Genomic DNA, 25,387 nt, shown 5'->3' with positions numbered 1-25,387 from the left:
AGAGAGATGCAGGTAATGACAGTAGCTTACAACAACATTATTGAAAGTAATAATATTATAGTTATAGTTCTGGCTACTGCGGTACAATATGTTGAAAGTATGTATTAATATCTGGCAGTATACAAGTGTGACAATAGTCATATGTGTATAATAACAGTAGAAGTATGACTAATGACTAATGATGGCAGCAGCAGCAGGAGGCATCTGGCAGGACCACGACAGCAGCACAACCACACACGTCACGCTGTCCAGGCACCGCTGCGATATGAGTTAATCTGAGAGACAGTGGAGCACAAAGGCTCCGGAGAAGAAGCCGAGTTAGTGACATCCAGAATGGCCGAGTTAGCAAGATGCAGTAATAGAAAGAGAGAGAGAGAGAGAGAGAGAGAGAGAAGGAGAGAAGGTGTCTGGTGTATTATACGGGGTCCTCCGGCAGACTAGGCCTAAGTCAGCCTAACTAGGGGCTGGTACAGGGCAAGCCTGAGCCAGCCCTAACTATAAGCTTTATCAAAGAGGAAAGTCTTAAGTCTAGTCTTAAATGTGGAGATGGTGTCTGCCTCCCGGACCATAACAGGAAGATGATTCCACAGGAGAGGAGCCTGATGCTCTGGCTCCTGATCTACTTTTGGAGACTTTAGGGACCACGAGTAACCCTGCGTTCTCAGAGCGCAGTGTTCTGGTGGGATAATAAGGCACTATGAGCTCTCTAAGATATGACGGAGCTTGACCATTTAGAGCTTTATAATGATGTTACCTAAAGGAAGCATATACAGAGTAAATAGGATTGGTCCGAGCACAGAACCTTGCGGAACTCCAAAACAAACTTTGGTACGTAAGAATGATTCATTATGAATGTGAACAAACTGAAAATGATCAGATAAATAGGATTTAAACCAGCTCAGTGCAGAACCTTTTAGGGCAATTAAGTGATCCAGTCTCTGTAGCAGAATTTGATGGTCAATTGTGTCAAACACCGCACTAAGATCTAATAAAACAAGTACAGAGACAAGTCCTTTGTCTGAAGCAATCAGAAGGTCATTTGTAATTTTAACTAGTGCTGTCTCAGTGCTATGATGCACTCTAAATCCTGACTGAAATTCCTCAAATAGATTATTATCATGGAGAAAATCACACAGCTGGTCTGCGACTACTTTGTCAAGGATCTTTGACATAAAGGGAAGATTAGATATTGGTCTATAGTTGGCTAACACCTCTGGATCCAGGGTGGGCTTTTTTAGTAGAGGTTTAATTACAGCTACCTTAAAAGACTGTGGTACATAGCCTGTTAATAAGGATATATTGATCATATCTAATATATGAGTGTTAACTAAAGGAAAGACCTCCTTAAGTAGCCTAGTTGGGATGGGGTCTCAGAGACACGTTGATGATTTAGATGAAGAAATCAATGCGGTCAATTCTTGAAGAGAAATTGGGGAGAAGCAATCTAAATATATATTAGGTTTTACAGCTGTGTTTGAGGTTAGATAGGTACTATCTGAGGACAGGAAGTCATGAATTTTGCCTCTAATAGTTAGAATTTTGTCATTAAAAAAGCTCATAAAATCATTACTGCTAAGGGCTAAAGGAATACAAGGCTCAATAGAGCTCTGACTCTCAGTCAGCCTGGCTACAGTGCTGAAAAGAAACCTGGGGTTGTTCTTATTGTCTTCTATTAATGCTGAGTAATAGTTTGCTCTGGCATTGCGGAGGCCCCTCTTATAAGTTTGGAGACTGTCTGTCCAGATTAAACGAGATACTTCCAGTTTGGTTAATTGCCAATTCCTTTCAAATTTTCGCGATATTTGTTTTAACTTATGGGTTTGAGAGTTATACCAAGGAGCGAACTTTCTTTGCTTTTTTAACTTCTTTTTAAGAGGAGCTACAGAGTCAAGTGTTGTTTGCAGCGAGCCTACGGCGCTATCGACAAAATGATCAAAGTCGGTACAGGAAACCTCTGTTACTGAGGGACTTGGTATTGAATTTAATGACGGAGTAATCTTTTCCTTAAATTTTGCGACAGCACTATCTGATAAACATCTAGTATAGTAACTGTTGCTGAGTGGCGTGTAATCGAGTAAAAAGAAATCAAAAGTAATCAGATAATGATCTGAGAGCGAGGGATTCTGTGGAAAAACTTTTAGATTATCAATTTCAATTCCATAAGTCAGAACTAGATCGAGGGTATGGTTAAAACAGTGAGTGGGTTCATGTACACCCTGACTGAAGCCAATGGAGTCTAATAATGAGATAAACGCGGTAGCCGGGGAGTCATTATCAACGTCAACATGAATGTTAAAATCGCCTACAATAATAACTTTATCTGATTTAAGAACTAAACTGGATAAAAACTCTGAGAATTCAGATAAAAATTCAGAATACGGGCCAGGAGCACGGTACACTATAACAAATAAAAGTGGCTGCGAGGTTTTCCAGGTCGGATGTAAAAGACTAAGAACGAGGCTTTCAAATGAATTATAATCTAGTTTAGGTTTAGGGCTGATTAACAGGCTAGAGTTAAAAATGGCTGCAACTCCCCCTCCTTGGCCACTGCCTTGAGGAATGTGGGTATTATTATGACTGGGAGGAGTGGACTCATTTAGACTAACATATTCATCTTGACACAGCCAGGTTTCAGTGAGACTGAGTAAATCAATATGATTATCTGATATTAATTCGTTTACTAACACTGCTTTAGACGATAGAGACCTGATATTTAACAGTCTGCATTTAAGTCTCCTGTTTTGTCTTTCTGTCACAGAAGAGGTTTTAATTTTTATGAGGTTGTTATGCACAACTCCTCTTTGTTTAATTTTAGATTTAAATAATTTAGGTGGTCGGGGGACAGACACCGTTTGTATAAATCTATGAAAACTATGGCTGGGTAACTGAACTAGAAGCTCAGAGAGGCGTGTAGGACTGCGTCTCTGAGTCCCGGTCTCAACTCTGGGTTGTCAGGGATTTAAATTACTAATAAAGTTTGCCAGGTTTCTAGAAATGAGAGCAGCTCCATCCAAAGTGGGAATGAATGCCGTCTCTCCTAATAAGACCAGGTTTTCCCCAGAAAGTTTGCCAATTATTAACGAAATCCACATCGTTTGCGGGACACCACCTGAACAGCCAGCAATTAAATGATGACATGCGGCTAAACATGTCATCACTGGTCAGATTTGGGAGGGGTCCAGAGAAAACTACGGAGTCCAACATCGTTTTTGCATATTCACACACCGAGGCAATATTAATTTTAGTGACCTCCGATTGGCGTAATCGGGTGTCATTGACGCCGACGTGAATAACAATCTTACTGAATCTACGTTTAGCTTTAGCCAGCAGTTTTAAATTTGATTCAGTGTCGCCCGCTCTGGCCCCAGGGATACATTTGACTATGGTCGCTGGTGTTGCTAACTTCACGTTTCTCAGAATAGAGCTGCCAATAACCAGAGTTTTATCCTCAGCGGGTGTGTCGCTGAGTGGGGAAAAGCGGTTGGAAACGTGAACAGGCTGGTGGTGAGCCGTGGGCTTCGGCTTGGAGCTGTGCTTCTGGCGAACCGTAACCGGCGGCTGGACCTTGCCTCCCCGGAGCGGGGACCCAGTAAGTGAGTGATGTCCACAGAGAGGTTCAGTTGGTCGGCGATGTCGGGGGAGACCTGACTGAAAAGGTTGATGACATCCTCTTGATGTCTTCTCCTGGTCGTTCAGGGATCCCGGGCACTCGGAGATTCCATCTTCTCTTGTAGGTGTCCATGTCGTTGCACTTTTCACGGAGCACAGTGTTCTCTTTCTCCAGGGTTTTGACTCTGGTTTGGAGAGTCTCAGCTTGTTTGGTTACATTTTCTACCTGTTTCCCCAGGAATTCAAGAGAGTCCGTGACACTTTTTAAGGTGTCTGTGTTGTCTTTAACTGTTGCTTCCACTGACTGGAGCCATCTAAGAGACTCTTCTTGCATCTTCTCAATTCTTTCCATGACTGACAACAGATGTGAATTAGTCACCAACTGCTCGTCCCGCTCCTCAGTCAGTGTCTTTGGTTTCTTACTTGGTCTCTTTAAAGTTTCTGGAGAAGACTCTGAGGATGGCCCTTGATTGAGTAGCTCATCCATGAGTTCCAGATGGGTCTCCAAAGATTTGCGTGCATATGCATGCTCCATGTTCATGTCCATAGACCATAAAATAGTCCAATGCACACACAAAGAGGTTCGACCTCGTGGTCAGTTAGCTGGGTGTTAGCTCGGTGAAGGTGGAAAGGTGAGGAAGATGCCACTCTTAATCAATCTTTTCCTTTCTTCACTGTTTGGGTAGGTGTATCAAGCCCAACTTAACTTCTGCTCGTCATGTCACAGAGCTGCACACTGCCGTCTCACCCGTGAAACGCCATTTCGGAACTATGGAAACCAGCATCTTGGCCGTACGTGAGGAGCCTGGTGACACGAGGCTAGCTCAGGCAGCAGAACCACGCCTCAGCTCTGAGCCCTGGAATACAGAGGATGCTGCTCCAGGTGGACAACAGGAGGAATGACACAACCTAGAAGTGTCTGGCCTGTGATGTGCCCCTCTGTGTTGTGGTGGAGGGGCATAGGAACTGTTTTTCAGAGTTTCACAGATAATTTGTGTGGCATCTGTTTGTTTTGTAAATAATTGTTCAAAAAACGCCTGAGGCATTGCATTCATTTTAATGTAAATAGTTATATAACTTTGTTGTTTGCTAAATTACGACATAAGTTTTTGAAGTTTACAATTTATATTTCCATCCTAAGTTACAAAAATGGTTCGTTAGATATGTTTGTGGTTTTCACAGTAAAAAATCAAACTTTTTCCTCCTCGGATTTTATGTTTTTTTTGTGTGTGATTTTAGGTCCAGTGTATTAATACAGTATGTCAAAATGAAAAAATAACTCTAAAGCCACACAGGTGAGGTTGTGTTGAAAAGAATGATACCAAACAGGGCAAGGTAAACAATTAAGGAATTAAGAAACAATTTTAAGGTGAAATTTAAAGGTAAAATCAAAAGTAGTCTAAAAAGGCCAATTATCCCCTAGACCCCAGAGGGTTTTTAGTATTGCACAAGAGTGAATGAATACCTCTGCTACGTCAAGACCATAGGTCAAGACCTCCAAAATCCTTCAGCCTTTACTATTAATATAGTAATTTGGTTATAGTTATTAATTTAATTATCAATCAAAATTCCAAATTGACAGTTTAGTAAACTGTATGAGATTGTTATCTTTAACTGGCTATCATTTTTTCCTTTTCGGGAATGATGCCCCACGAAGTGATTTAATGTAATTAAGTCACATTGTTTAACATAATTAATAATTATTAAGAATTAGAAATGATTTCAGATAGCCAATTTGATACTTTAAATGGATATCTATTATGAGGTCAGGCCTGCGTTAAGGCTTAAGTCCCAACAAATGGTGCAGCCATGTAAACAAAACACTGGTACCTAGATCACAACATTTTGGGCGGGTGATCCAAAGGTGGGATTAGGGGTGATGCCAAGTCTTATTGACTCCACCTTACCAGCACAGTGCAATAGAAAGTTCTCGCGGTCAGCATCAGAGTCTAGTATCAGAGTCAGCAGGGGCAGAAGGATAGGCTGGGTTTACTAACTGGTCAGCAGTCTTGAATATGAATCTGGGTTGTGTTGATTGGCGGCAATTAGTTCAGAGTAGTACTGAATTTTTGCATTTTTCACCATCCTATTGTTAAAGAGTAGTTGCTCTTTCATAGCAGCAAAGTGAACCTGGAGACCTGACTAGATCTTGTACTTCAGGATTAATATATGTCACTTTAGTAAAAGTAAACATAATCAGAAAAAAAATTCTCTAAGTACTAAGGTAAAAGAAATCAATGCAGAGAAGATGTCCCCTGTGACTGTTATGCTATTATATAGGCTATCATAAGATTATTATTATGAATGGTGAAAGATGCTGTAGATGACGCCGAGAGCAGCCAGCCAAGAGTGGTTTAGTGGTGTTCCCCTTTAAAGTAGGATTTAACTGTGAAGCTTGTTAGGGTGAATCTAATTTTGAACTATTGACTGATACTTTCACTACAGATTAATCTGCTGATTATTTTCTCAATGCCACAATGCTACCACAATTACCCAGAACCCAAAGCAACACCGTGGCCAATAATAATACACTGTGCATTGTCCTATCTTCTAACATCCTTGTCTTCTGACCAAATAATAACTGACATATATCTTGGTGTTAAAACAGTAATGGATCTAATGCAATCTATTTATTGTAGCTACCTCCTCATCAGTGCTAAACTTCTGAGCATCACGCTGTATGTCACATGCCTTTCAATCCTGCAAACAGGAGCTTTTTTGTTTTTGGTTCCGCAATGTCAGAAAAAGAATCAGTGTTTAACCCTGTATGTGTTTCTATAGAAGTTAGAGGCAGCAAACCCAGCAGCATCACATCCTTAACTGATACATAAATGGAAGACCACGTATGTGAAATATGATTTATTTCCATATTTACAAATGAAAACGCATGTCATTTGCAATCTGAACAGCCTGCTCTCTGCTGTTGTGTTGCATCCATGTTGTCAGAGCTGGACCCCTTTCTGTTTAAACAGCTCCTCCAGCTTCTCCTCCAGAGCCAAGTTGGTTCCTTTAAGGCCTTTCACCACCTCACAGGCCCATGCAAAATACTCCTGCACATGCTCTTCTGTCCAACCTGCACACACAGAGAGAAGATATGTAGTTACTAAATGTGGCTTTTGTCAAGTATTGACACCTGTGTAATTACATTACACAGGTGCCCGCCCCCCACAAGGGGCTCATTTACAGTATGAGACCAGTGACAGTGAGAGAGAGGTGCTAACCGGCAGGGGTGCAGCGGTTCAGATCCCTCAGGTTGTACAGTTTATCAGCCAGTTTGACCAGTTTGGCTTGGCGGCTGCAGTGAGGTGCATGTTCCACCTGCAGACGCTTCCTATCCTGTTTGGGCAGGCTCTTGTCATCCGTCACCTCCTGAACAATACGGGCCACAATTGGTCCAAAATTTGCTTCAAGCTCTGCAGTAGAGGTGTCCGTGTCCTCCACTGTGTCATGAAGCAGAGCAGCCTGCAGGGAAACACCACACAGGCTCGGTAATACAAGAAACACTGCAATTGACAGTAGCCAACTGATAACAACTGATAACATACTTGCAAAACCTCAATGTCTGTGATGCCTCCCTCATGGCTTAGGATTCTCGCCACTCCTTAAAAGTACACACACACACAGCTGTGAGTATCAGTCAACAAGAGGTGCTGCTGCCAGAAATATCAGGAATATAAACTGAGTGTTGACAGAACATTCAACAAATTCATTAATGCAATGAGGAAAGTGCCTGTCATGTTATACTCATACTGCCCTCAGCTGTCTATTAACTGCAGACAGTCACCGCATTTAATATAAAGATGTTCAACAATTTTTAAATATAATTCTTTAGCCCACACTTTATTATAATTTATAACAACTCCTTTCAGTTACTTCTGTTCTCATCCGCCAATATGTCCAGAAAACGTGTGTGAAACTTTGGAGGTTTCTGTTCCACAGACAACTGAGCATCATTCTCTACAAATGCTCTGTGTATTCCTGCAAGTACAATGAAATTTTAACATAAACTTTTCAGATTTTATAAAAACCTCATTAAGTTGAATGCATCTTGCAACAAAAACTATTCCTTGATTAGCACTTTTTTATTAAAGTCACTTGTGATAAAATCATTGTGATATCATCAGAAAATAAACTGGAAAAAGAAGATTGATATAAATAAGAAATAATTAATGTAGTTGTGGTAGAACAAATGTTATTTGTCTTTGTTATAAGCACTACCTTTAATAGGTAAACACTAGTTTTTATTTTAGATGAGTAAATTCGAAATGCTGTGCAATGTTGCTTTATTACATAAACAAGATTACTATAGCCCAACCAATTATGCATTTTTTAAGTGCAATACAATATCAATATTCAAGTTTTAAAAATATGACAATGATATATCATTCACTGGTTACTTGGTTACACTGGTTAGAAATTCAGATCCCTTGGATTTCTTTTAAGACTTATGACCAAGATATACTGTATGCTGAGTGGGACATTTCACAGTGGAAAAATAAACATATTGATTTAACCAACTGGCTGACAAACTATAATACACAGTGGCATGCAAAGTTTGGGCACCCCTAGTCAAAACTTTGTTTACTGTGAGTAGTTAAGCAAGTAGAAGATGAACTGATCTCCAAAAGGCATGAAGTTAAAGATGACAAATTTCTTCAATAGTTTGAGCAAAATTACTTTTGAATTTCCATCTTTTACAGTTTCAAAATAACAAAAAGGGAAAAGGGCCCGAAGCAAAAGTTTGGGCAACCTGCATGGTCAGTACTTAGTAGCGCCCCCTTTGGCAAGTATCACAGCTTTTAAATACTTAAGCTTGTGACCAGCTAAGGGTCTTTCATTTCTTGTTTGGGGAATTTTCCATCATTCTTCCTGTAAAAGGCTTCTAGCTCTGTGAGATTCTTGGGCCATCTTACACGTGCTGCTCTTTTGAGGTCCATCCACAGATTTTTAATGACGTTAAGGCCATGGCAAAACCTTCCCTTGCTCCTCTTGAGGTAGTCCATTATAGATTTCAAAGTGTATTTAGGATCATTGCCCTGTTATAGAGACCATCCTCTCTTCATCTTCGGTTTGTTTGCAGATGGTGTGATGTTTGCTCCCAGAATTTGCTGGAGTTTGACTGAATCCATTCTTCCCTCTACCTGTGAAATGTTCCCTGTGCTGTGCCACTGGCTGCAACACAAGCTTAAAGCGTGATCCATCCACTCCCGTGTTTAATAGTTGGACAGGTGTTCTTTTCATGAAATTCGGCACCAATTTTTTCTCCAAACATACCTTTGCTCACTGTGTCCACACAGTTCAATTTTAACTTTATCAGTCCACAGAACTTGTTTCAAAAAAACATCAGGCTTGTTCAGATGTTCCTTTGCAAACATCTGATGTTGAATTTTGTGGTGCGGACACAGGAAACGGTTTCTTCCAATGACTCTTCCATGAAGGTCATTTTTGTGCAGGTGTCACTGCACAGTAGAACAGTGCACCATCACTCCAGAGTCTGATAAATCTTACTGCAGGTCTTTTGCAGTCAAACAGCAGCTCTCTCAGAAAGTTTTCTTGGACTTCTAGACCTCAACTTGATCTCCACAGTTCATGTTAACTGCCATTTCTTAATTACATTACAAACTGAGGTAACAGCTACCTGAAAACACTTTGCTATCTTCCTACAGCCTTCTCCTACTTTATGGGCATCAGTTATTTTAGTTTTCAGAGTGCTAGGCAGCTGGTTTAAAGGAGCCCATAGCTGCTGATTGTTGGGACAAGGTTTCAGGAGTCAGAATATTTATACAGCTTTGAAATTTGCATCACCTGACCTTTCCTAATGATGTAAAAACAGGTTTTATGGCAGTAAGGGAGGAAAATGATCAAATTCATAAAAATCTATTTAGAAATGTACATTCATTTTAAACCTTTCAAAATACAAATTTAAATTCTTGTCCTTTGTGGGGGACAGTGGGACTTACTTCTCATTTTCAACCATTTTCAGTAAACAGAGCACTGAGAAATGCAAAAAAGATTTTGCTGAAAAGTACTGAGCAAGAGACATAGATCAGACATAGATTATTTGTCTTGTACACACAAGCAAACATGTATGACCTGTCAGTGCACAAAGTGAATCTAATTATACAATGTAAATGTACTGTACTTTCTGTAGAAAAGAATGACACGCTGTCCACTACAAGGGACATGTTATAAAAATGAAATACAATTTTACAGAAAAAAATAAATAAATTGTTATATGTTTTAGCATCCCAATTACTTAAATAATGTAAAAATAAAAATAAAAAATTAATTCAATTTCCATCACCGCTTATCCTGTCAGGGGTCACGGAGGGCTGGAGCCTATCCTGGCTGTCACTGGGGAGAAGTGGGGTAAACCCTGGACAGGTCGCCAGACTATCACAGGGCTGAAACATAGTTTCCAGTTAACCTGCATGTCTTTGGACTGAGGGAGGAAGCTAGAGAGCCCGGAGAAAACCCACACTGATACAGGGAGAACATGCAGGCTCCACACAGGGGGACCCCAGCCTGCCAGTGGATTTGAACCCAGAGCACTTTTGTTGTGAGGTGACAGTGCTAACCACTACACCACTGTGCTGCCCCTTCCCTCCCCCCAAAAAATCAAAAATTTTAAAAAAATAAACGTAAACGTGGGATTAGTCAATGGTGCTCTATTTTGACATTTTTGTTTCTAATTGCAGCTGAACTTCTTAATTTCTTTATTGTCCATTGTGTAAATGTAGAGGGAATTAAGATAGGTAACAATGTTCTAACCATAAGCCAGCTGGCCGAAGATACCTGTTTGTTTTTCAAAAGGAGTTTCAACTACCCGCTACTGCTCCAACTGATTCTCAAACCTTTCAGGAGCAATGGGATTCCGTCCTGGTCGTGGAACAGTGAACCAGCTCTTCACCCTTGTGGGGCTGCTGGAGGGGTTGTGGGAGTTTGCCCATCAAGTCCACATGTGTATGTCTTCTTCTTTCGGCTGTTCCCTTGAGGGGTCGCCACAGCGAATCATCTGCCTCCATCTAACCCTATCCTCTGCATTCTCTTCTCTCACACCAACTGCCTTCATGTCCTCTTTCACTACAACCATAAATCTCTGTCCCTCTGGTGTACTCATTCTTGATCCTATCCATCCTCACTCCCAAAGAGAACCTCAACATCTTCGTCTCTGCTACCTCCAGCTCTGCCTCCTGTCTCTTCCTCAGTGCCACTGTCTCTAAACCAAACAACATTGCTGATCTCACCACCGTCTTGTACACCTTTCCTTTTAATCTTGCTGGTACTCTTCTATCACACATCACATCTGACACTTTTCTCCACCCGTTCCAACCTGCTCGCACACGTTTCTTCACCTCTTTTCCACACTCTCCATTGCTCTGGACTGTTGATCCTAAGTACTTAAAATCTGCCACCTTCTTTATTTCTACTCCCTGTAACCTCACCGTTCCACTTGGGTCCTTCTCATTCACACACATGTATTCTGTCTTGCTACGACTAACCTTCATTCCTCTCCTTTCCAGGGCATACCTCCACCTCTCTAGATTTTCCTCCACCTGCTCCCTGCTCTCACTGCAGATCACAATGTCATCTGCAAACATCATAGTCCATGGAGATTCCTGTCTAACCTCATCTGTCAACCTGTCCATCACCATAGCAAACAAGAAGGGGCTTAGAGCTGATCCTTGACGCATTTCCCACTTCCACCTTAAACTCCTCTGTCACACCTACAGCACACCTCACCACTGTCTGACAGCTCTCATACATATCCTGCACCACTCTAACATACTTCTCTGCCACTCCAGATTTCCTCATACAATACCACAGCTCCTCTCTCGGCACCCTGTCATATGCTTTCTCTAGATCTACAAAAACACACTGCAGTTCCCTCTGACCTTCTCTGCTCTTCTCCATCAACATCCTCAAAGCAAATACTGCATCAGTAGTACTTTTTCTTGGCATGAAACCATACTGCTGCTCACAGATGCTCACTTCTGGTCTTAGTCTAGCTTTCACTACTCTTTCCCATAGCTTCATTGTACGGCTCATCAACTTTATCCCTCTGTAGTTGCCACAACTCTGTACGTCTCCTTTGTTCTTAAAAATCAGCACCAGCAGACTTCTCCTCCATTCCTCAGACATCCTCTCACTCTCTAAAACCTTGTTGAAAAACCTAGTCAAAAACTCTACTGCCACCTCTCCTAGACACTTCCATACCTCCACAGGTATATCATCAGGACCAACCGCCTTTCCACTCTTAATCTTCTTCAATGCCCTCCTAACTTCATCCTTACTAATCTTTGCTACTTCCTGCTCCACAATGGTCACCTCTTCTACTCTTTGTTCTCTCTCATTTTCTTCATTCATCAACTCTTCAAAGTGCTCTTTCCATCTTCCCATCACCTGTCAATACATTTTCATCTCTATCCTTAATCACCCTAACCTGCTGCATGTCCTTCCCATCTCTATCTCTCTGCCTCGCCAACCTTAATAAATCAGTCTCTCCCTTCTTACTGTCCAACCTATCATACAAGTTGGCGTACACCCTTTTTTGGCCTTTGTCTTCATTTACAGTCTGTATGTGTAGGTGAATTTGAAAAAAGCTTACAACTGTCCCCCACAGGTAGTCCTATGTGGGGATACTGTGGGAATACAGTGTACCAGAGTTGTTGCTACAAACCATCCAGTCCTTGTATAACCAAATGAGATGTGTGTCCCCATAGTAGGCACAAAGTCAAACACATTTTCTGTGGGTGCTGGCCACTGCAGATGATGTGGTTCTGTTGATGTGCCTTCCAGCACGCACTGGAGCGGTTTGTAGCCAAGTGTGAAGCGGCTGGGATGAGAGTCAGCACCTCCAAGTCTGAGGCCATGGTTCTGTGCCGGAAAATGGTGGATTGCCACCTCTGGGTTGGGAGAGAGTTACTGCCCCAAGCAGAGGACTTCAAGTATCGTGGGGACATGTTCACAAATTAGGGTAAAATGGAGTGTGAGATCGATCGGTCATCACCCAAAGTAATGACCGATAGATCTCACACCTCGATTTTACCTTAATTTGAGCATGAGCTCGCGGATACCAATGGGCAAAATAAGTTTCCTCCGCAGGGTGGCTGGGCTCAGCCATGAGGCCCGTTTCCACCGCAGGAACTTCGGGGTAATTTTACGGGGCCAGGGCCGTTGGTGCGTGTCTCCACCGCAGGAACCACCCCCAAACGACAGAGTTCCGGAACTTTTACAGGGGCTAAACAAGTCCCTGCATCAGAGTAGGTACTCAGAATGCCCCCGAGAGACTCCTGGCTGGGGCTTGGGGATTACTTGGTGCTGATTGGATATACTCAAGGCGGGATGTGACGTTTTGTAAATAACAACATGGTTATCGTAGTTTAGCTAGGCTAACCGTTAGCTGTTTGCGGTGTCTGTAATAACTCAATAAACGGTCCGTGAAAAAAATATTTTTTCCAGCGGATATCTTAGTTACAACATGATTGAGCTAGCAAAGCAGTTTTGTGTTGCTATGTGTGGTATTTATTCAGTTTTGGGAAATCACGATGTCTAGAAAGCATCAGCTGACAGGGACAGCTAACAGCAGCAGCAAAGCTAACATCAGGACGTCATCTGTTAAAAGCCTCCCGTTGTCGGATATGACATGAAACTACTCCAGTTAGCTCAATCTTGTTGTAACTAAGACATCCGCTGGAAAAAATATTTTTTTCACGGACCGTGACCGGAGTTATTACAGCTAATGGCTAATGTCATCCCTACGCCCCCATGTTGCCCCGGTCAAAATGGTCGCGCAACAATTATGTCACATACAGAGCCCGGTAACTTTACAGGAACCTTCCTCCTACTTGGCTCTCTCAGTGGAGACACGGCGGTTTAGAGGGCCGAGTGAGAGGACGTTCCTGTAGTAGTTCCTGCCCCCAAAATACTACCAGGAACTTCTTCAGTGGAAATGGGCCTTTAGAGATAGGGTGAGGAGGTTGGACATCTGGAGGGAGCTTGGAGTGGAGCTGCTGCTCCTTCGCATTAAATAGGGGGTTGCTGAGTGCGGGCATGTGATCAGGATACCTCCTGGGACCTTCCTGTTAAAAGTGTTTCAGGCATGTCCAACTGATAGGTAGGGATGGGTACCGAACCCCAGTATTGAATGAGCCCCGGGGCTACATTCTTCAAGACTGCAGTATTGATAAGCTCTGACCTTAACGGTTCTGCTATCGGTATTGGAGCAGTAGCGTTTTTTTTTTTTATAATACAAGTTCGTTAAACCTTATCATGCACATTTATCTCACCAACTCCGTCAATTATCTGTCATTGTATCATAATTTTCGCTATTCTCCCTGAAGCTCACCCTGGCTGCCTGCTGTGTGTGAGTGGAGAGCAGGGGGGCGGGGCTGTTGTTCCAGTGACACACACACACACACACACACACACACACACACACACACACACAAGACAGCACATACACCAACTCAAGCTTGTAGCCTACCTTTAGATAGATAACGATGGTGGAGAGAGCCAAACGGTCAAAAGTGTGGCTTTACATGGCAAGAGTTGATGCAGACACAACGTGTTGTCGCAAGTGTGACAAATGTTTTGCGTGTAAGGGTGGCAACACTAGTAATTTGTCAAAACACCTTGCGAAAGTGCATCATATTCAGACAGAAAGATGTACAGTGTTTGACTGCCCTAGCACAGCTAGTTCATCTACGTCCAGTCCAGGTTTGTAACATTATGCTAGCAGCCAACACGTGGAGTTAATAACCATTAGCTATTTTGCGACCCTATTTCCTAAATAGGATTTCAGATTTGAGATTTTATTTGTGTATTTTTCAGATACTTCTAAATACATGAATATAACCATAATTATAGCCTGGGCTGGGTGCGTGGGATTTCCCCCCCTCTGGTCTAGCCAAAGTGATTAATGTTACATCACCATATAAAATACCTAGAATACCTAACATACCTAGAATACCTAATATTTTTACTTGTAGGCTAGATTTGTTTACATATGCTACAGTGATTTGTTTTCCACAGAGCTGTACGGTGCGAGCATTTGTAGTGTAATATTTACTATAGTGTTCGTACTGTACCTTTAAACTGACCTTTAAAAGATACGTGTTGAAGCAATATAATCTGTGCAACTGACAAATTACACACTGGTTTAATATTTCATGTATTCTTATGACACACACACACTCATTGAGCACTTAAGCATTGTGGTGGAGAAGTACCTAAGACTCACTGTGAATCAGTTCTAAAAATAGCATGAGGATGGGTTCAGAAAACACTAGTAGAAAGTTAGGGGAATTGCAGTTTGTCCTGATATGACCCTAGAGGGGGAAGGACTAAAAAAGTGCTGAGTCAGCAGAAATGTGACACCAATATGGTGGGAAGGACTAAAACTCAGCAGAAATGTGACACCTTTATGATCAGCGCCCAGTGGAAAAGTTTAAGGCAAAGAGATGACTCAGCAGAAATTCTACGATAAAAGAGCGTGCGCAAACAAAGAAATTTCAGTCTTGCTCCGGAGCTTGACTCATTGAGTTGTGATGTATTTGTTGCCTGCGAGCACATTAAACTCAGTTGCATCTGATTCTACGTGTCTCCAGTGATTTTTTGACCTCTGAGTATTTGAGTTTTTGATATCTAATGGAAGACAAAGAAAGTCCGTTTGAGAAGAGAAGAGCGAGGTCGCGAGCTTTCTGGCTCGGGACCTTGACTTTTTTGCTTCAACACATTTTACTGCATTTGTGACTAAAAATAGTGTTGTGCAAGTAAAAGAAATCATTCAGGAGCACGCTGTGCGAGTACAGATTTCAACCAGCAGCAGAATCCTGTCGGTTGTGGGTTGAACAGGGGTCCCAGACACAGACAGGAATACGTATTCCTGTCAAAGACAGCGGCCATAGTGTTCCGCGGAGCAAGATAATGGCTTACCGGCAACGGAGAAGCCTGGCTCCAGGTCCAATATTTTCCTCTTTGTTGATGTCATGACTGCCCAGAAATACCTGAACAGCCGAGCTGTGGCGGCACACAGGTATGTGACGTGTCAGAGGAGAAACGAGCCGTTCACATTTCTCTCTTTGTGGCAGGTAACGGTCTACAAACCTGAGCGCACTTTAGGGACTGTTCTTTACTTGTCAGGGCAGCAGGGTGGCTGGTTGATTTTTATTTTATTTATTTATTTTATTTTGATCCCTCCTATGTTAATCACTTATTGATGCCATTTTTGAAGTATGAATAAGTCAATAAGTAATTTATTCCACTGAAATATCATTGATGTATTATAGAAAAGTGATGTATCTTTTAATACATGACAAAAGGCACATCTGCCTAATTTTTGCTGTGGTATTGTGATACTACTCAGACTGGTATCACTGGTATCGTACCGTGGGTCTCAATTTTGGTACTGTGACAACACTATTATTTTATGTATTTTACATTTCAAGTTGTAAAAAGTAAAATGTTTTGTTAAAAAACTATTTTGTTGCATAATGAGAATTGAGAAAATAAAGCAATTTATGTTCTTGATTTGTTTTTTTCTTCCTCAAAAAGTATCAATAAGAGTACCTTTAAAATACCGGATCGATAAGCAGTACCGATAAGAGTAGTAGTACCGTTAAAATCTTAACGATACCCATCCCTACTGATAGGAGACCCCAGGGCAGACCCAGAACATAATGGAGGGATTATATATCTTATGTGGCCTTGGAACGCCTCGAGATCCCCCAGGAAAAGCTGGAAAGTAGGGAGAGGGACACCTGGGGTATTTTGCTAAGACTTCTGGCTCCTCGACACAGCCTTGAATAAGCAGAGTAAAATGGATGGGTTTTGGGCAAGTATGTTCATAAGGCTGGATTTCTTGAGATTCATCCTAATAAAAACATGTTTTATGCTGAATTACAGACATTCCATGATTCTGTCTGTAGAGTATGTAAAAACAATAAAGCTTTAAAAGCATTCCATATTAGGAGACAGTGTGTCCAGTATTAGGGACAATACTGCCAGATGATTTAAGATGGCTTGCAATTTTGCTTAAAACACCTTGTTTTTAAAAGTGTTACTTTTTTTCTCCTTTCCTATTATTTTGTATTTTGTTTCAATTTCAATTCACAAGGTCCCAGTTTGGTTCGATTTCCAATTTAATTCAATTGGATTGGGGATATTTTGTTACAATATCAACTTTTGCTGGAATGTGAAAGAGATTCTCAGAGAATTAACACTGTGAATTTTACAAGGAATTTTTCCTTTAAAAGAACAAATTCAGAGCAGGATTAAAACTGAATATTTTATAACTAAATGCTGTTCCTAGAGCAGCAATAGTACTATTAAAACAGCAAAGTTATAATATACACTCAATACCTCACTGGAAACCATTCTTAAATGTCAATAAAATAAATCATATTCCATCACAATATGTTCTTTTAAAAAAAAAAAAAAAAAAATTAATGTAGCTTCAATTTTTTTTCTACTTGTTGCTTTAGTTGTGTTAATTTTCCTTCGATACTCCCTGTACTGTAATTGTTTTGTGTTATATTATTTCTGTGCTGTTAATAAAGTGTTTTTGGAAAAAAACATACATATATTATTATAAATGTACTATTTAGTTTGGTCTCACCACTTGTCAAATTCCTACATGACAGATTTAAGAGCAGCACCTGAAGGCATCACAACAAAAGGACTCCTACCGACGGGGTGATTAATGTAAGGCGTTCCCTCTGGGTCTTTGCGGCGCTGGTTACGATGCTTCTCTGCGGCAAAATTAACTGTCTCTAACAATAAAACTGCGTCTGAATTCATGGTGGAAAAATATCATGTAGTGAAAGAAAACGGGGTCAAGTGACTTCAACGGCGCTCGTCTACGCTACGCTCAACACAGCGTAGCAGTCCGTTTGCTTTTGTGTCCGGGGGGAAACAGCGGATGAGTGTGATGGGATCAATTCCGCTTTTTCTTGGTACGGAAGGAAGAGTTTGGTTTAATTATCAGCGAAACGCCCTTTTGCCGATGTTCTGACAGGTATTCCCTGCTTGAGTTCTGTTGTTTACTAAATGTGTTTGTGAAATTACATCTATTCAGCGCTTGGCATTTTGACGCTAGTCTTTAAAATGGTGTGTTGTGAAAGGTGTGTTTTTAGCCTACAAGCTAACCTAGCTGGTAGATCAACCACAGCACATAGTTTTTATTTCTGTGTGTTTCTGTTGCTTGTAGCCTTTGTGTCATGACGTGTTCGGTTTCTGAAATAGTAACGTTAACGTTATAGTAGTATTGTTTCATCTGTGCAGTGGATGAGTGATAATTGTCTTATCCCCATTGTCGTGGCCCAGCATGGCTCATAGTGGCAGGAGAGATTCCCCGGAGCTTCCTGACTTCTCTCTGCTCAAGAGGCTGGCCAGAGATCAGCTCATCTACCTGCTGGAACAGGTACAAACAAGTCACAGCATGTACAGTTTTAAGCTGCAGCTGCACACTATACCACCACTAATTAGAATCGGAATCTATTTTATTAGCCCAGTTAGTGTGTAACGTTACATGAACAATTTGATGCTGTTTTTTATTGTTCTCAATGTGCATACTTTGGCATTGACAAAACAGCTAAAAACAAGAACAACAAAGCTGAAGGAATCTCTTGCGCTTCAGCCGCTCCACAAGCAGAGGTCGGTGGGTCACTTCACAAGAACTGCATGGTGCACCCAAATTAAAGATTGGAGCACACATTTCACTTAGATGATTAATAAAGTTCAATACAACAAAGTTTCAACGCACACTGAATCTTAATCAGAGTCAAATAGTCATGGTACAGATTGAAAAAAACTCAAATAACCTCCTCTATACAAAGAACAATGTCTCATCTGAAAATCAAGATGGGGGTACTCAGTCAATAAGATAAGATACATCTTTACTGATCCCACAATTGAGAAATTCCAGTGTCACAGCAGTCAGTGGAAAGAGTCAGATTAAAGATTTCAATATTTAAAAACCTCAAAAACTAGGCATGCAAAAAAGTACAAAAAATACAAGAAACAGCAATAAATAATAATAATAATAATAATAATAATACTAATGAGCAGTGGATAAAAAGTGAGCAATGGATTAAAGTGAACATATTTAGTGCAAGTGAATATTGTATGTGCAAATAAACAATAACAAGGGGGGACAGCAATGCTTATAGTGGTGTTTATAAAGCATCCATAGTGCAGTTTATTGTGAGTAGTGCTGGTTATGTAGCCTGACAGCAGCAGGCAGGAAGGACCTGCGATAGCATTCCTTCACACACTTTGGGTGAATCAGTCTATCACTGAAGGAGCCTATATAAGAACAGCACTCAGTAAACAGAGAGGTGTGATATTATGAAACAATCAAATATATATTGCCTAAGAACAACAAAGCTGAACAAGGTTAACATTTAACTGATATGTATGCAGCACTGTAATAACTGTATGAATATAATGTAAAAAAAAGTATAAGTATACAGTGGGTAAAGAAGTATTCAGACTTTTTACTTCAGTGAAGTTGTAATACCACAATGTAGAAATACTTTATTACAGGTTTAAGTCCTGCATTCAAAATCAAAAGTGATGCGTCTAACTCTGGAGAAACAAGTCTCTAGTGAGGTCCTCAAACACAGACACTCTGGATTGGTGTTAAGTAAAAGTACACTAGTGTTGATATCAATATACTAATAGGATAACTTAGGTATTTTTCAACCTGGACTCTTTTTCCCAACATTTGTGTCTAAGTGACTCAAGGGAACAGCAATTTCATTGAAGAGGCCCCACCCTCACTTCCAGCAAATAGTGTACTGTGCAAAGCATTGTGGGGATTGTATACCCGCAGAGGATCCACACATGCATCCTTCGAATTTCTCTGAAAGAAGGACTCAGTCCTTCGTGAAACTCGAAAGGATCCTTGACATTGGCACAGTCCTTTGGCGAGGTTTGATGACGAAACGTCCTTCAAATTCGGCTGTTTGAGGATCCTTCCTTGACATTGAGAAACACCTACTGAACCCCAAAATACTCCCGATGGCTGTTCCATTGGTGTGTAACTGTGTGTGAGTGCTTACTGGGTAGCAGGTGGCACAAGGTATGGTAGCCTCGGCCACCAGTGTGTGTTTGAATGGCTGAATGTGACATAGTGTAAAAGTGCTTTGAGTGGTTGAAAGACGAGAGGGGCACTATATACAAATGCAGTCTGTTTACCATTTACAGCTGCAGCGTTCTCACTCAATACTGAACCAATTTAAAAAAAAAAGTTGTTTCTTTTAGTCACTTAGACACAAAAACATGGGAAATTAGGGTGCAGGTTCAAAACTACTAAAGTTATCTCAAACAAACAAACCACTTACTTAGCAGCTGAGGTCCCAGATTTACTTAAAAGATGGGTGAGTATGTTTCCTTATTGTTCATATTCACAACACTACTACAGCAGGTAACTTATAGTTATTGTTGTAGATACCATGCTATATCAAACCATCATCTAAACTTTGTAAAACAAGCTAGCTTGCTAACATCCCACACAATTCTTGCCAAAAACGTACATCTCCCTCCAGCCAGATGCTAACTTAGGTAGATTATTGTAGTGAAATAAGATGGGATCCTGTAGGTAATTCCTCATTTAAACCTCATGAATCAGCTGTTCCTCATCCATTGTGACTTTTCCAACACAAGCGACAGAATAAAAACGGGAATGGGGTGTTTCACAAAAGTTCAGCTCAAAACGGCGCACTGCGGTGAGTCGTCTCGCTTATGGGCAGCTAGGGCAGTCCAACAGAAAACAGTGCAATCAAACTGATTTAGTTGCTGACGCTCACTTGCCTCGCATCCAGTTAGGACATGGCATTATGCAGAATATCATGTTTTGGAATAATATATATTACTGAATTCTAATTAGTGATGCATTATTGTGTTCATCACTTCAGTGTTGCAGGTGGTAAAGGTGGAGCTCAATTTCATCTATAATAATACATTAGTTGGTGATGATTTATATTACTTATCTAAATCTTCAAAGTAACTAAAAACTGTCAAATAAATGTAGTGCAGTAAAAAGTACAAAATCTATATAGATATAAATCTAAACATAGAGTTCATAAACAACAGCTCTGGTGGAAAGTTCCTGTAGTTAGCATGCCAATGGCATGCTCCCTCAAAACTTGCAAGATCTGTGGCATTGTGTTGTGTGATCAAACTGCACATTTTAGAGTGTCCCTTTTATTTATTGTGTTGGCACACCTGTGTTGTAATGATGCTATTTAATTAGCATCTTAATATGTCACACCTGTCAGGTGGATGGATTATCTTGGGAAAGGAGAAGTGCCCACTTATGTAGATTTTAACAAATTCACCACCAAAATTTGAGACAAATAAGTGTTTGGTGTACATAACAAATTCTTAGATCTTTAACTTAAACCTGTGAAAAAAAGGAGAAAAACAATGTGTTGCAATTACATTTTTGTTGAGTGTACAGAAAAACATCCCAATGAAATTTGTAGACAGTAAGACAGTAGAGTTGGCCGGTATACAAATTTTGTTACCGTTAAACCTTCCCCACATTTTCCCGGGGTATATGGTATTATCGTGACTAATTAAAAATCACTTTGAAGGGCTCAGAGGGAGTCGCCAAAATGTCTGCTTGTGCTTATACTGATCAGAAACAGAATAGCAAACATTACATAGGCCTAAGAATACTGAAAAATAACAACAAAGCATATACAGCATTAACAACTTTTATTAACAAATATTTAAAAAAGTGCAAATGCAGCAGTCAACCAAACAGAATGAAATAACAATAAATTGTTAAAAAACAAGGCATAACGGAAAATGGGCTTATATAATCCTATCAACGGGAAATACTGTTCGTTGATTTAGTTTTTAGAATCTACCTTTAGTTTGAAAACTTCACCCTCTCCAAGTCCCAACCTTTCTGTCTGTCAGAACAGGCTGCTCCTCACTGAAAATGACAAATAAACAAACTATAATGATAACTATAACAGCATCCTATGCTTCAAAACTATTCAAGGTTTTTCACCAGAAAAATCAGCATGTTTACTTTTTCCAGCTGGAGCAGGGCACGTAGTGGATTGACAACTTTGGCCATCAATCAATCAATTTCAGTCAATTTTATTTATAAAGCCCAATATCACAAATCACAATTTGCCTCACAGGGCTTTACAGCATACGACATCCCTCTGTCCTTAAGACCCTCACAGCGGATAAGGAAAAACTCCCCAAAAAAACCCCTTTAACGGGGAAAAAAAACGGCAGAAACCTCAGGAAGAGCAACTGAGGAGGGATCCCTCTTCCAGGACGGACAGACGTGCAATAGATGTCGTACAGAACAGATCAACATGATAAATTAACAGTAATCCATATGACACAGAGAGAGAGAGAGAGAGAGAGAGAGAGAGAGAGAGAGAGAGAGAGATGCAGGTAATGACAGTATCTTACAACAACATTAATGAAAGTAATAATATTATAGTTATAGTTCTGGTTACTGCAGTACAATATGTTGAAAGTATGTATTAATATCTGGCAGTATACATGTGTGACAATAGTCATATGTGTATAATAACAGAAGAAGTATGACTAATGACTAATGATGGCAGCAGCAGCAGGAGGCATCTGGCGGGACCACGGCAGCAGCACAACCACACACGTCACGCTGTCCAGGCACCGCTGTGATATGAGTTAATCTGAGAGACAGTGGAGCACAAAGGCTCGGAGAAGAAGCCGAGTTAGTGACATCCAGAATGGCCGGGTTAGCTAGATGCAGTAATAGGATACGAGAGAGAGAGAGAAGGAGAGAAGGGGCCCGTGTATTATAGAGGGGTCCTCCGCAGACTAGGCCTAAGTCAGTTTAACTAAGGGGCTGGTACAGGGCAAGCCTGAGCCAGCCCTAACTATAAGCTTTATCAAAGAGGAAAGTCTTAAGTCTAGTCTTAAATGTGGAGACGGTGTCTGCCTCCCGGACCGTAACAGGAAGATGATTCCACAGGAGAGGAGCCTGATAGCTAAAGGCTCTGGCTCCTGATCTACTTTTGGAGACTTTAGGGACCACGAGTAACCCTGCGCTCTCAGAGCGCAGTGTTCTGGTGGGATAATATGGTACTATGAGCTCTCTAAGATATGACGGAGCTTGACCATTTAGAGCTTTATAAGTTAACAGTAGGATTTTAAATTCAATTCTGGATTTTACAGGGAGCCAGTGCAGAAAAGCTAAAACAGGAGAGATATGATCGCGTTTCTTAGTTCCTGTTAGTACACGTGCTGCTGCATTCTGAATTAGCTGGAGAGTTTTTAAGGACTTACTAGAGCTACCTGATAATAGAGAGTTACAATAATCCAGCCTTGAGGTAACAAAAGCGTGGACCAATTTTTCTGCATCTTTTCGGGTCAGGATAGGCCTAATTTTCGCAATATTACGCAGATGAAAAATGCAGTCCGTGAGGTTTGCTTTAAATGAGAATTAAAAGACAAATCTTGATCAAATGTTACTCCGAGGTTTCTTACGGTAGTGGCAGGGGCCAGAGCAATGCCATCTAGAGAAACTATGTCATCAGACAAAGAGTCTCTGAGTTGTTTGGGGCCAAGAACAATAACTTCAGTTTTGTCTGAATTTAACATCAGGAAATTGGTGCTCATCCAAGTTTTTATGTCTTTAAGGCAATTATGGAGTTTAGTTAATTGATTGCTTTCTTCTGGCTTCATTGATAAATACAACTGAGTATCATCCGCATAACAATGGAAATTTATAGAGTGATTTCTAATGATGTTACCTAAAGGAAGCATATATAGAGTAAACAGGATTGGTCCGAGCACAGAACTCATGGAACTCCAAAACAAACTTTAGTAAGGATGGTTCATTGCGAACGTCAACAAATTGAAAACGATCAGATAAATAAGATTTAAACCAGCTCAGTGCTGAACCTTTTAAGCCAATTAAGTGATCCAGTCTCTGCAGCAGAATTTGATGGTCAATTGTATCAAACGCCGCACTAAGATCTAATAAAACAAGTACAGAGACGAGTCCTTTGTCTGAAGCAATCAGAAGGTCATTTGTAATTTTAACTAGTGCTGTCTCAGTGCTATGATGCACTCTAAATCCTGACTGAAATTCCTCAAATAAATTATAATCCTGGAGAAAAACACACAGCTGGTTCGACTACTTTCTCAAGGATCTTTGACATAAAGGGAAGATTAGATATTGGTCTATAATTGGCTAACACCTCTGGATCCAGGGTGGGCTTTTTTAGTAGAGGTTTAATTACAGCTATCTTAAAAGACTGTGGTACATAGCCTACTAATAAGGATATATTGATCATATCTAATATATGAGTGTTAACTAAAGGAAAGACCTCCTTAAGTAGCCTAGTTGGGATGGGGTCTAAGAGACACGTTGATGATTTGGATGAAGAAATCACTGCAGTCAATTCTTGAAGAGAAATTGGGGAGAAGCAATCTAAATATATATTAGATTTTACAGCTGTGTTTGAGGTTAGATAGGTACTATCTGAGGGCAGGAGGTCATGAATTTTGCCTCTAATAGTTAGAATTTTGTCATTAAAAAAGCTCATAAAATCATTACTGCTACGGGCTAAGGGAATACAAGGCTCAACAGAGCTCTGACTCTCAGTCAGCCTGGCTACAGTGCTGAAAAGAAACCTGGGGTTGTTCTTATTGTCTTCTATTAGAGCTGAGTAATAGTTTGCTCTGGCATTAAGTTTTGAGACTGTCTGTCCAGATTAAACGAGATTCTTCCAGTTTGGTTAATCGCCAATTCCTTTCAAATTTTCGCGATATTTGTTTTAACTTACGGGTTTGAGAGTTATACCAAGGAGCGAACTTTCTTTGCTTTTAACTTCTTTTTAAGAGGAGCTACAGAGTCGGCGTTGTTAAGAGCGAGCCTACGGTGCTATCAACAAAATGATCAATTCGGGAGAGGTTAAAGTCGGCACGGGCAACCTCTGTTACTGAAGGTATTGGTATTGACTTTCACGACGAAGTAATCTTGTCCTTAAGTTTTGCGACAGTACTATCTGATAAACATCTAGTATAGTAACTGTTGCTGAGTGGCGTGTAATCGAGTAAAAGAAATCAAAAGTAATCAGATAATGATCCGATAGCGAGGGATTCTGTGGAAAGACTTTTAGGTTATCAATTTCAATTCCATACGTCAGAACTAGATCGAGGGTATGGTTAAAACAATGAGTAGGTTCATGTACACCCTGACTGAAGCCAATGGAGTCTAATAATGAGATAAACGCGGTAGCCAGGGAGTCATTATCAACGTCAACATGAATGTTAAAATCGCCTACAATAATAACTTTATCTGATTTAAGAACTAAACTGGATAAAAACTCTGAGAATTCAGATAAAAATTCAGAATACGGGCCAGGAGCACGGTACACTATAACAAATAAAAGTGGCTGCGAGGTTTTCCAGGTCGGATGTAAAAGACTAAGAACGAGGCTTTCAAATGAATTATAATCTAGTTTAGGTTTAGGGCTGATTAACAGGCTAGAGTTAAAAATGGCTGCAACTCCCCCTCCTCGGCCGCTGCCTCGAGGAATGTGGGTATTATTATGACTGGGAGGAGTGGACTCATTTAGACTGACATATTCATCTTGACACAGCCAGGTTTCAGTGAGACTGAGTAAATCAATATGATTATCTGATATTAATTCGTTTACTAACACTGCTTTAGACGATAGAGACCTGATATTTAACAGTCTGCATTTAATTCTCCTGTTTTGTCTTTCTGTCACAGAAGAGGTTTTAATTT

The 25,387-nt window shown here is 40.6% G+C and overlaps 2 protein-coding genes across 5 annotated transcripts in view; one reads left to right on the top strand and one right to left on the bottom strand.

Annotated features, from left to right (window-relative positions):
* Positions 1-6,453: 6,453 nt before the first annotated feature.
* Positions 6,454-17,435, bottom strand: hddc3 (HD domain containing 3). 2 transcript variants are annotated; one of them, XM_049603550.1, is made up of 4 exons: positions 17,298-17,435; positions 7,155-7,210; positions 6,831-7,071; positions 6,454-6,682 (listed from the first exon to the last, which is right to left on the bottom strand). In XM_049603550.1, the coding sequence occupies exons 1-4, from the start codon at positions 17,407-17,409 to the stop codon at positions 6,552-6,554; spliced, it is 540 nt and encodes a 179-aa protein (XP_049459507.1). In that variant the 5' UTR covers positions 17,410-17,435; the 3' UTR covers positions 6,454-6,551. The 2 variants fall into 2 exon arrangements, with proteins under 2 accessions (XP_049459507.1, XP_049459517.1); XM_049603560.1 differs by lacking the exon at positions 17,298-17,435 and adding an exon at positions 15,547-17,016.
* Positions 17,436-17,504: 69 nt separating this feature from the next.
* Positions 17,505-25,387, top strand: part of vps33b (VPS33B late endosome and lysosome associated) — a 40,234-nt gene continuing 32,351 nt past the window's right edge. For 2 of the 3 annotated variants that reach the window (XM_049603003.1, XM_049603010.1), the window contains exons 1-2: positions 17,505-17,626; positions 17,935-18,031. In XM_049603003.1, the coding sequence (XP_049458960.1) occupies positions 17,936-18,031 (96 nt within the window). In that variant the 5' untranslated portion in view covers positions 17,505-17,626; position 17,935. Of the gene's footprint in view, positions 17,627-17,934; positions 18,032-25,387 lie in introns of those variants that run through there. The other variant, XM_049603027.1, reaches the window with a different exon arrangement.

This window comes from Epinephelus fuscoguttatus, linkage group LG2 (genome assembly GCF_011397635.1).
Source record: "Epinephelus fuscoguttatus linkage group LG2, E.fuscoguttatus.final_Chr_v1".
In the NCBI taxonomy this organism is placed as follows: Eukaryota; Metazoa; Chordata; class Actinopteri; order Perciformes; family Serranidae; genus Epinephelus; species Epinephelus fuscoguttatus.
The sequence above is the reverse complement of the archived record's forward strand: the minus strand, read 5'-3'. Positions and strand labels throughout refer to the sequence as shown.